The sequence below is a fragment of the Engystomops pustulosus genome, chromosome 7 (assembly GCF_040894005.1).
Source record: "Engystomops pustulosus chromosome 7, aEngPut4.maternal, whole genome shotgun sequence".
NCBI lineage: Eukaryota > Metazoa > Chordata > Amphibia > Anura > Leptodactylidae > Engystomops > Engystomops pustulosus.
In genome coordinates this window covers 125,059,005-125,071,344 of record NC_092417.1, presented here as the reverse complement: position 1 = coordinate 125,071,344, position 12,340 = coordinate 125,059,005, and the positions used below count along the sequence as shown (strand labels likewise).

The window sequence follows — 12,340 nt, the reverse complement described above, 5'->3', positions numbered from 1 at the left end:
GTAAACATGCATTTTTACATGTATACCATGCAGTTTGGCTGGGTTAAATGCATTTTTCTTTAGAGCTGCATTCAACCTAGTTTTCCTCCCCTTCTAAGGTGCTTCAGTATCGGAGGGGGAGGGGCATGAAGCAGCAGGACCTCGAGCTGCCTGACTATGGGAACGCCTTAGTTGTTGTTAGCACATTTCTGCTTACAGTACACAAACGAAGCCAGAGGAAAAAGCACCTGCTGAAACCACCCAAACTTCTTGACCTGTGACCAGCTGGGGGCTCGCTCTGCACCCTGCTTTCCCCAGTTCTTGAAACCAGCTACCAATATAAAAAAAAGGTATAGAGAACCTGCTGGTCACAAGCGGCACTGACTGCTCCTTCACAGAGCAGATCAGTCATGCAGCCAGCGGAAGTATACAGGAGGAGAGCTGAACTTCCAGAAAGTGGGATAAGAGGAAGCAACTGCGCATACTCGGCCACGGCAGTGGCAACAGAAGGACGGGCAGCTTTTTAAATGCATTTAACTAAATATGTTTAGACATCCTATACCAGCTCCTTTTGTGCAAATTCCTAGAAGATTTTCATAGCCCTGCGGTGCTAAGTGGGAGAGAGATGTGGGACCTGTGACGGACGATCAATGGAATAATGTTCTAGAGGTTATAACAACCGCTTCACTGGGGGAAGCAAACACTCACAACTATATATAGTTCATAGGGTATATAGAATACCAAAGTTTTTGTATGACATTCCGGTGCGCTAAAATGCATCATGCCCAAAGTTCTCTGAAGAAACGGCAGATATGACACATATACTATGGAATTGCCCCGTTGTCAAACCTTTTGGGCAGCTGTGTTGGGCTTCATAGCTGGGGCGTAGTCGATATCAGTCCCTAGGAATGTACTTGTGTGTTAGGCTGCAATGAGGAAATTACTTTGGATCATGTGGGCAAGATTGCGGTGGGGAGGTTGCTGTATATGGCTCAGAAATCAATTGCAGCAAGGTGGATTCAACCTTTTGATTTTGTCATAACTAATCTGTAGTCCTGGCTGGGTGGTCGGGGGGGGGGGGGGCTTGTTTCTTCATTGTTTTGTATGTTCATGAAAAATTTTAAAAAGAAATAATATCTGATTAAAAAAAAAAAAATAAATATATATATATATATATATATATATATATATATATATATATATATATATATATATATATATATTGTGTGTGTGTATATATATATGTATGTGTGTTTAGACATGGGGAAAAACCCATTTAAGAAATTGGCACAGCGTTATTGTGTTTTTGTTAGTTATATGGCATTTGTAATATTTCTCTAGTTTTCCTGTAAATGGCTCATAATATTTATTACTGTCTCTACAAAACACAATTTGCTGTGAAGATAACAAGCACTCTTTGCTCTGTAAACAGAAAAAAATCAAGTTATAGAAAGTCCCATGTAAGAGATTTATCCACCATCTCTTTGATGCTTTTGCAAAATCGCCCCACAGGTGTAAATGGTCATGCTTTCCAACTTAAAGGGGTTTGCCCATGTAAGAAAATTCTGAAATTTCAGTCCCTTAGTGATGTTTACTCAATAAAGAACATTTTTTTTTAATTATGAGGTTTATATACACTTTCATTTAACCTCTGAACATTCATTAGTATCTGACTCATAGAAAGAGAGATGAGACGGATGAGAGATGATGACATTCATCAGATGCATATTACACATGGTGTTAGGGTAGGATTTAAGATACCCTCTTTATAGTGCGTCAATTATGTGTTTCAAATCAGTTCTAAATGAATTTGTGCACAGTCTCAAGGAAATGACTAGGACCACTGCTGATGCAAGACTTGCTTATGCTATCGCCATGGGCAAAAATCAGCACTTCACAAATTTTATTCGGTCTATATAGAAAAGCAGAAAAAAAGTAGAAAAGGAGGAGTGTTCAAAGCATAACAATATCATACTTCTTCTTGGATGGAGTTTTCCTGCTGTCTCACGTTCACGTCACGCTCACATTCCTTAGCCTCAAAGTTTTAGGTGCGGTCTAAGATCTCGCCGCCATCTTGAGTTCATTGTTTCTATTACAGTATATTTCAGGAAAATAAGACAAGTAGAAATGACAGGATTTGATCTATCAGCTAGCTTTACCTTAACAATGGCATTCTTAGATGTGCTATAACAGCCATAACATACACATAACTCTACTATACGTATCCCTCTGGATAAAGACCTACCTGTAAGTTTACTCTCCTCACACTTGCTGGCAGGAAGTATCTGTGTGAGCTCCTCTTGGAATGCAAGGGTAGGGGCCACTGAAGAGAGCAGCTCAGTGCAACGTCAGACAGGAGCACAATATGTCCTCCCCGACCCTAAAGTCAGAAGATTCAGGGTCAGGTCCAGGGGCAACAGAAATTCTATACACCAGGACTGAAAGAGACAGGTTGAAATGATATCTGTAAAATGCTTTAGTTTTGTCAACCCGTGAATTAGAGAATGTGTTATTTTGTTATCCTGAGTATATTTAAGAACCTTGCCTTTGGAATGCCCCCTAAATGTTTACATGGAGGACTTTTAAGTTCTTCTTATGCCAATTGCGCGGGGGCTCAGTAGTTAGACCCCCAGAGTACTGACGCTAATCCTCAATCCTGGGGAGTTCCTGCTGCTTTAAATCCATTTCTGTTTTTAACAGATGGCTGATGAAGAGGAGCCAGATGAAGTGTATGAAGATGAGGATGATGAAAATGAAGAAAACAACTGGAGGAATGATTATCCTGATGAAGAGGACCAGAAGGGCACTGATCAAGAGGAAAGATATATGGGTAATTTCTATATAATAACAGTACTTGACAGGTATCAGTTCTTTATCCCTAGATAAGCTAAACAGATATTCACATTGCTATGGAAAACTAGAGCACCGCATTTACTCCTATTTAGTTTGCTTACTGCAATATAAAGGATATATTAAGCTACATATAATAATTCCTTTATAAAGGGCACACAGATTACACAATCCTATACAAACTCTTTGCAGATGTTGACCTGGATGGGACATGAACCCAGGTCAACAGTGCTACCCATTGAGCCACAGTGCTACCCATATCTTCCTCTTTTACTACTGTCTGCATATACTCTAACTCTTGCCAAGGACGTATATCAGCGTCCCTCAAGGAAATATGAGATGAGCCTGGGTTCTAGGAGCCTTGGAATTTTTTTGCTCTGAAAGTAAAGAATCTTTACAAAGGATGATTGTGGCTGTGGGTGGTTCAAGCAGCAGCAATTTTTATTAAATTATTGTATTCAGATTCCTTAAAAAGGATGGCTGAACCATTCTAAAAGCTCTTATACCTCTTGTGCCCCCCCCCGCCCCCCCCCCATTGCTGCACCATGAGACCTACAAGTGGTAGGTTTCCTTTAACAAGAACTGTAACTGTGGTGTTCCATTTCCTTACTATGTTCCTCACAGTGGAAACTGACAGGTTAAATCTCTGAGACAACTTTTTGTATCCTTCCCCTTTAATTTTCAGATCATTTGAGAGCTATTTTGAGGAGCCCATTATGCCACTCCTCAGAGGAGATTCAAATAGGAGAACAACTTGCAAGTGGCCACCTTAAATACCTTTTCTCATGATTGGATACATCTGGCTATGAAGTTCAAAGCTCAATGAGGTTACCAAACCAATTTAGTGCTTCAGTAAGTCAGTAAAAAGTAGATGGTATTCAAATAGAGCAAATGATAAGGGTGCCCATACTTTTGCACCTGTCAAATTTTGTTTTAATGCATATTGCACATTATCTGTAAGTACAATAAACCTCATTTGAATCCTGAAATAATCCTGTGTCCATCAGTAGAAGATTAACAGGGATCATATGTGCCCCTATAAAACAAAACAAAAAAATAATTAAAAAAAAACAAAATTAAAAAAGTAAAAAACAAAAATTAAAGTGTTATGCCCTCAATCCCCCCAAAAAATTAATGAAATTAAATTGGCTATGTCACCCCCAGCCCTCCCTAGTGGGTCCAGCCCACTCTGTAGGGGTCTGGTGGTGACATCAGCTACAGCCCACTCTGTTGGGGGGTCTGGGGCTGGCGTCAGCTATGGGCCGCTTTGGCGAGTCTAAAACTGGCATCGGCATGGCCCACTCTGTAGGTTGAAATTTCTGAGGAAACTATAACATGGTTGTGAACCACTTGTTAACCCCTTTGTGTCTAAGCCGTTATATAGCTTCAGGACCAAGCACAATTTTGAAAAGCTGTTATGTGTCACTATTTGCAGTTATAAATTTAGAATGGTTTATCATACCCGGGTAATTTTGAGATTTGTTTTTTTGTGACATGTTAGTGGTATATTTTGGTTGTTAAGCTTTGCATTTATTTAAAAGTAGGAAATTTGGTAAAAATTTATAAAACATGGCAATTTTTTTTTTTTTTTCTAAATGTTATTCCCATTGTACAGTAAGTCTAACCACCCAAATTGGTTACTAATTAACATAAATCTACTTTATGTTGGCATCATTTTTTAAATGTTTTAATATTTTATTTGGCCATTGAGTGACTTTCCAAGATAACAACAGCAATTTTTCAAATTTTTAAGAAAATGCAAGATTCAATGATTTTAGAGGTAATTTCATATTGAAAAGGGGTTTAACAAGTTATATTTTGTGGAATTCCATTCCCCACAAATCATCCAATTTTTAAAACTGCACCCCTCAACTGTTCAGAACAGCCTTTGATAAGTTTGTTAACCCTTTCAGTGTCTCATATGAATTGAAACAAGATGGAGGTTCCATTTGGAATTTTCTAATTTTTACAATAAAGTTAAAGGAAACCTACCACTTGAAGTGGCAGGTATAAGAGGGAACTACCGAGCACCAGCTCAGGGTGAGCTGGTGCCGGAGCTTATTTTTGTTAGTGTTTTAAACCGCAGTATCGCTGTTTAAAACAGTTTTTAAACTTTATGGCCGGAGCTGCTTCGTCGCTAGCACCGATCGCGGGTGTTTTCTTCAAAGAGATGGCGCCGCATGGGCGCAGCCATCTTGTTGTGGATCGCTGCTCCCCGATGACGTCACGGGGAGCGGCGATCCGTCACCATGGTAACCTCGGGTGTTTCGAACACCCGAGGCTACTTCGTTTTAACCCATGCATTACAATGTGCTAATTGCACTGTAGTATGGCAGTATATGATAGGATCGATCAGACTACCTAGGGTTAGAGTACCCTAGGGAGTCTGAAAAATAGTAAAAGTAAAAATGAAAAAAGAGTTTAAAAAAAAAAATTATAATAAAAAAAACCTAAAAATTCAAATCACCCCCCTTTCCCTAGAACTGATATAAAAATAAATAAACAGTAAAAATCATAAACACATTAGGTATCGCCGCGTCCGAAAATGCCCAATCTATCAAAATATGATAATGTTTTTTCACTATGTTTAACCCCGTAACGTCCAAAGTCGAAAATGGAATTTTTTTGCCATTTTGAAAAATATAAAAAAATTTAATAAAAAGTGATCAAAAGGTCGCACAGTCCCAAAAATTATAGTAATGAAAACGTCATCAAAATTCGCATAAAATGACACTATCCACAGCTCCGTACACCAAAGTATGAAAAAGTTATTGGCCCCAGAAGCTGGCAAAATAAAAAAAAAATATTTTGTACAGGAGGTTTTAATTTTTTTAAATGTATGAAAACATTATAAAACCTATACAAATTTGGTATCCACGTGATCGTACCGACCCAAAGAATAAAGTAGACATGTCATTTGGGACGCAGAGTGAAAGCTGTAAAATCCAAGCCCACAAGAAAATGTCACAAATGTGGTTTTTCACCATTTTCACTGCATTTGGAATTTTTTTCCCGCTTCCCAGTACACGCCATAGAATATTAAATACCGTCACTATGAAGTGCAATTTGTTACGCAGAAAATAAGCCATAACACAGCTCTTTATGTGGAAAAATAAAAAAGTTATAGATTTTTGAAGTTGGTGAGTGAAAAAACTAAAAAAGGCCAAGTCGTTAAGGGGTTAAACCGCGATGCTGCGGTTTAAAACACTAACAAAAATAAGCTCCGGCACCAGCTCACCCTGAGCTGGTGCTCGGTAGTTCCCTCTTATACCTGCCACTTCAAGTGGTAGGTTTCCTTTAATATTTAGCCATAAAATACTTATGTTCAGGCAGGATGAAAGGTAAAAACCTCACAGATTTTGTTTGTGCAGTTTCTTCTTACTATGGCAACAATCCCCATGTGGATGTAAACTGCTTATGGTCCCACAATAGGGTAAAGAATAGAAGGAGCGCTATTGAGCTTTTGGAGGGCTGATTAGTCTAAATGGTTTTTCAAGTGCACAGACACATTTCAAAAGGTCCTGAGGTTTCCAGAAGGGTGAAGCCCCCACAAAAGACACCATTTTTAAAACTACACCCCTGAAAGAATTTATTTATGGTTATGATCAGCCTTTTGACGCTATGTTTTTACAGTTTTTTGTTGAAATGTAGAGTAAACAAAAATTGTGACATTTTTCACAAATTCGTTGTATATAGGACAGATTTCTCAGATGCAGAGCGTGAAAGTGAAGCAAATGGGCTTAATTTTTATAGTGTAGTTTCTCATAAATTCAGAAATAATTATAATTAATAATTATGTTCACTGGCCATATGGCAAGGCCTGGAATTGATAGGACAATGCAAGGATTTTTAAAGGACACCTGTCACTACTACCTGTTTGAGCAGCTCACATGCATTCCATCATAATATACTGCCTGTATAGAGGAACATTTAAAACCAAATTTTTATTAAGTAGTCAATAAAATTATGTGTGCTGGAGCTCACACTAACAATAAACATGGAAGCCCAACAGACATCTAAGTATCAAAAAAACAGGCTTGGATATATTGAGAGCCACTACTTCCATACTATCGATGATCTGCCATTTCTTGTTCAATTTCGTCGGTGGATATTGGGATCACATCCACCTCCCAGAAATAATCTTATAGGCAGAGTATTAGGGAGTTCCTATATTTGTAACACACTGTGTTAACAATAGGAGGGCTCAGACATATATATCCACTAATATGGTACACGACCAATTTCTTAGTGTGTCAGGGGGTAATCAATATTTGAATTCTCTGTCTTCACCCCAAGGCATCACTTAACATGTATTTACAAAAAGGAGATGTGTACTGGTGGGCACAAAGTTTCCAAACCCAATAGTAACTAACACATCTTCAAGATCTGTAGCAAGGTGCACTGAGACGGTGTACTGGTGGACATATGATTTACCACCCTGATGATGTGTAATACACCCTCCCAATGTCAACTATTTACATCTATTTACACCTTATTTACACCTGACGCGTTTCCCTGCAATTAGCAGTTCACCAGAGGTGGAATATAATCATACAGGATATGGCACGTGTCGTGGGTTTAGGAATACAGTGCTTCAGTATGGTACAGTTGATCTCTGTCCGCATCCACTTCGTGCCTAACACTAGTAGCAGTAGCGTTTCATTTATCAGATGTCAAAGTGTACTACGTTCAAGTTGTTACTCATGATATTTTATTAGCATATGAACCGTGTCCTGCTGACTGGCTGTCTCAGCTAACGGCTCTAAATTTCTGCTCTCATCATGCCATTTTCTCTCTCTAACTCAGTGCAGCTTTATTTCGCTCTCTGCCTAGTAGGACGCCGACGTTGGTATGGCCGCGCGTGCCGCGTGTACTCACGTCTATTTATAGTATTCGCTCCACCCTCAGGGGGTTGGTTAAGGTTCCGGGAGCCAATCAAGTATAGTATCAAGCTGCCAACCAGAGAGGTAAGAGGAGAACGTCATCCAAGTAGGTGCGTCCCTTCTATCCAATCGCAGCAGCTCTACATGAATTAGCTCCCTCACTTGTTTATATTAGAAACCACGCCCCTAGATCCATCACTTTCTAGTGGTACAGTAATCGTTTAAGGGGGATATTATTGCGAATGTAGCGGGCATATATTAAACACATATGTGAAATTACCAGATAAATGGCGGCTATTCTTCTGCGAGTAGAGGTACATTATATCTAAAGGTGGATCCCAACCCGAGGACACAGAGCGTATCAGTACATCATCCGGACCGTCAGGATACAGGAAGCACTAGTACCATTATGATAATTGCTTAGCGGGTCAACCCAAGCACTACTAAAGACCACAATGATCAAGATATTCATAACGTACCATAGCTCCCCGGTATGTAAAGCAGAGGATTTAGATGAAACAAGTATAGATTATGTGTTCATTGAGTCCATCATTTTGTAAGGTTTTTAAGGTGAAAATCCACCTGGATTCTCGTTGTATCACCTTACGGGCGAAGTCACCTCCCCTTGGGGATGGTTCCACCAGCTCTATGACCTGAAATTGTAGGACCCTGTGGTCACCATTGTGGTGCTCCCATACATGTCTCGATACAGCTGTATCTTCCTTGTTTTTGGTGTCGTTGACATGCTCCCTTATCCTCCTTCTGACTTCCCGTGTGGTTTGTCCAACATACTGGATGCCACAAATGCAGGTCATGAGATATACAACCCCTGCCGATTTGCAGTTGGCAAAGTTGCGCATCCAGTATGTTTGGCCAGTAGTGGTACTTTGAAAGGATTTCCCTGTTAGAATGTATTTGCAGGCTTTGCAGCCCCCACATCTAAACGTACCCTTGGGTTTATCAGGAAGCCAAGTTCCCTTACCTGTAAGAGGCTTCAGATGACTATGGACAATCATATCCTTGATATTTCGTCCTCGTTTGTACGTAATTGATGGGTAATCATCAATCGCATCCGCGATATCATTATCCATTTTGAGAATGCCCCAGTTCCTGCGCAGGATGTGATGTATTTCCCTGTGGCAGTTATTAAAGGTGCCAATTATTCTCAATTTGGAGTCTCCATCAGTCCGTACTTTGGGATTCAGCAATGTGTTCCACTGGCAGTTGAGTGCATGCTGATGTGCCTCCTTCAGTACTTGAGTAGGATAGCCCCTCTCAATAAATCTATTACGGAGATCCTTGGCGGCTGATAAATAGTCCCCAGTTGAAGAACAATTTCTTCGTACCCTTAGGTACTGACCTTTGGGGATACCCTTTTTCAAAGGAAGAGGGTGCCAGCTATTCCACTGCAGGAGGTTGTTGGTTGCAGTTGATTTTTGGAATAGCTTGGATTTCAATTTTCCTGTGGGAGACAATTCAATCGTTACATCCAAGAATGTTATCGATGCTGGGTTAATTTCCGATGTGAAGAACAAACCCAGTCGATTGACGTTCAATATCTCCACAAATTCACAAAAGAGTTCTTTGGTGCCGCTCCAGACAATCAGGACATCATCGATGAACCTCAGCCACAACACTATGGCCGAGGTCCATCGCTCGTATTCCTCCTGGAACACCACCTCCCTCTCCCACCAGCCCAGGTAGAGATTAGCATATGTGGGGGCGCATGGGCTCCCCATTGCAACTCCCCTGAGCTGGTGGAAGATTCTGCCCTCAAAGAGAAAGAAATTCCTTGTCAGGATAAAGTCCAATAACTTGAGGACAAAGTTATTGTGGGCCGAGAAATGGACACCCCTCGTTTTAAGGAAATCGCCCACCGCCTGACAACCCTTGTCATGTGGGATGGAACTATACAGGGCCTCCACATCGAGGCTCGCCAGTAGAGTCCCTGTCGGAAGTTCAACCTCATCAATCTGCCTCAGAACATCCATGGTGTCCCTTACATAAGATGGGAGGGCCACCACGAATGGTCGCAATATCTCATCAATATAGATGCTCGCATTTTGTGTCAGGCTGTTGACCCCCGACACAATGGGTCTCCCCTTTAGTGGGGTCACCCCCTTATGTATTTTGGGTAGGGAGTAGAACGTGGCCATGCTGGAATTATCGGGATACATAAATTTCCATTCCTTCTCTGAGATCAATCTGGTATCCCTTGCCTCGTCTAGGATCTGTTTCAACTCCCGGCCAAATTGTTCACTCGGGTTAGTAGACAATTTCTTGTAACAATGTTGGTCTTTAAGTATCTTTAAGCACATTGCAACATACTTATCCCTTTCCAGCACGACCACGTTCCCCCCCTTATCCGATGGCTTGATGATGATTGTGGGATCACTACTTAAGTTTCTTAATGCTTCCTGTTCACCCCTGGAGAGATTAAATTGTGTTGTGCCTCTCATGTTCAGAGCACATAACTGGTCTGTCACAACCTTCAGGAAAACATCAATTGGAGAGCCATCACCCACTGGTGCTAGATTTTTTGATTTTGGTCCTAGATTCGTAAAGGGACCCTCTCCTAGCGTTCTTTCACTCTCCTCCAGTAGGGCCTCCAAGTTATGAAAGTCGGGCATATCTTCCTCCATAAGTCCTAATTCAAGACACTTTTTCCTATCATGTAATTTAAAGAATTTTTTCCACTTGAGTCTGCGACAAAATAAATTCAAATCCTTAACCCACTCAAAAATATCCACCTGTGGAACAGGGACAAAGGACAATCCTCTTGATAGGACATTTCTCTCCTCATCAGTTAAGACTCTCTCTGAAAGATTGATAATTTGGAGCCTGTCATTGGTAGAGTTGGAGGGGAGGGTTATGTTTTTTGAGGTTCTTTCTGTCCCCTTAGTAGGTAGTTGGAGATGGGTAACTCCTGTCCTAAAAAATGTTCTCTTTCGGAGCTGTTCGAGGGTTCCCCTCTTCCACCTCGTGGACCCCTACTGCCTCTCCCTCCTCTACTGCCTCTACCTCTGCCCCTTCCTAAGTTGGGGCCTTTCGCTTCTTTACCCCGATTTCCCCTTCCTCTTTGGGATTGTGAGCCCTCGGAATCCGACGGATCCCAATCCGATGAGGATTGCTCACAGTCACTTGTCACGTGAGTCTTTGTCAGAAAGTCTAAAACTCTTCCTTCCTTGAAATCCAATGTATCCCTACAGTACTGAAAATGTTTTCTTTCCTTAATGTGTGCAATGAATTTCTATGTTCTGTTGTAAGTGATTCTCTTTCTTGGCAAAATCGGGGTGACTTTCAAAGTACCACTACTGGCCAAACATACTGGATGCGCAACTTTGCCAACTGCAAATCGGCAGGGGTTGTATATCTCATGACCTGCATTTGTGGCATCCAGTATGTTGGACAAACCACACGGGAAGTCAGAAGGAGGATAAGGGAGCATGTCAACGACACCAAAAACAAGGAAGATACAGCTGTATCGAGACATGTATGGGAGCACCACAATGGTGACCACAGGGTCCTACAATTTCAGGTCATAGAGCTGGTGGAACCATCCCCAAGGGGAGGTGACTTCGCCCGTAAGGTGATACAACGAGAATCCAGGTGGATTTTCACCTTAAAAACCTTACAAAATGATGGACTCAATGAACATATAATCTATACTTGTTTCATCTAAATCCTCTGCTTTACATACCGGGGAGCTATGGTACGTTATGAATATCTTGATCATTGTGGTCTTAAGTAGTGCTTGGGTTGACCCGCTAAGCAATTATCATAATGGTACTAGTGCTTCCTGTATCCTGACGGTCCGGATGATGTACTGATACGCTCTGTGTCCTCGGGTTGGGATCCACCTTTAGATATAATGTACCTCTACTCGCAGAAGAATAGCCGCCATTTATCTGGTAATTTCACATATGTGTTTAATATATGCCCGCTACATTCGCAATAATATCCCCCTTAAACGATTACTGTACCACTAGAAAGTGATGGATCTAGGGGCGTGGTTTCTAATATAAACAAGTGAGGGAGCTAATTCATGTAGAGCTGCTGCGATTGGATAGAAGGGACGCACCTACTTGGATGACGTTCTCCTCTTACCTCTCTGGTTGGCAGCTTGATACTATACTTGATTGGCTCCCGGAACCTTAACCAACCCCCTGAGGGTGGAGCGAATACTATAAATAGACGTGAGTACACGCGGCACGCGCGGCCATACCAACGTCGGCGTCCTACTAGGCAGAGAGCGAAATAAAGCTGCACTGAGTTAGAGAGAGAAAATGGCATGATGAGAGCAGAAATTTAGAGCCGTTAGCTGAGACAGCCAGTCAGCAGGACACGGTTCATATGCTAATAAAATATCATGAGTAACAACTTGAACGTAGTACACTTTGACATCTGATAAATGAAACGCTACTGCTACTAGTGTTAGGCACGAAGTGGATGCGGACAGAGATCAACTGTACCATACTGAAGCACTGTATTCCTAAACCCACGACACGTGCCATATCCTGTATGATTATATTCCACCTCTGATGAACTGCTAATTGCAGGGAAACGCGTCAGGTGTAAATAAGGTGTAAATAGTTGACATTGGGAGGGTGTATTACACATCATCAGGG

At 41.3% G+C, this 12,340-nt stretch overlaps 1 protein-coding gene across 3 annotated transcripts in view; it reads left to right on the top strand.

Moving 5' to 3' along the window:
- SLC7A6OS (solute carrier family 7 member 6 opposite strand) overlaps positions 1-12,340 on the top strand; it is a 52,025-nt gene that overhangs the window by 18,745 nt on the left and 20,940 nt on the right. For 2 of the 3 annotated variants that reach the window (XR_011848993.1, XR_011848992.1), the window contains exons 4-5: positions 2,680-2,809; positions 3,515-3,681. Coding sequence is in view for 1 of the 3 variants with exons in the window: in XM_072117763.1 (XP_071973864.1) it covers positions 2,680-2,809 (130 nt within the window). In the remaining 2 variants the exon portion in view is untranslated. The remainder of the gene's footprint in view (positions 1-2,679; positions 2,810-3,514; positions 3,682-12,340) is intronic. The other variant, XM_072117763.1, reaches the window with a different exon arrangement.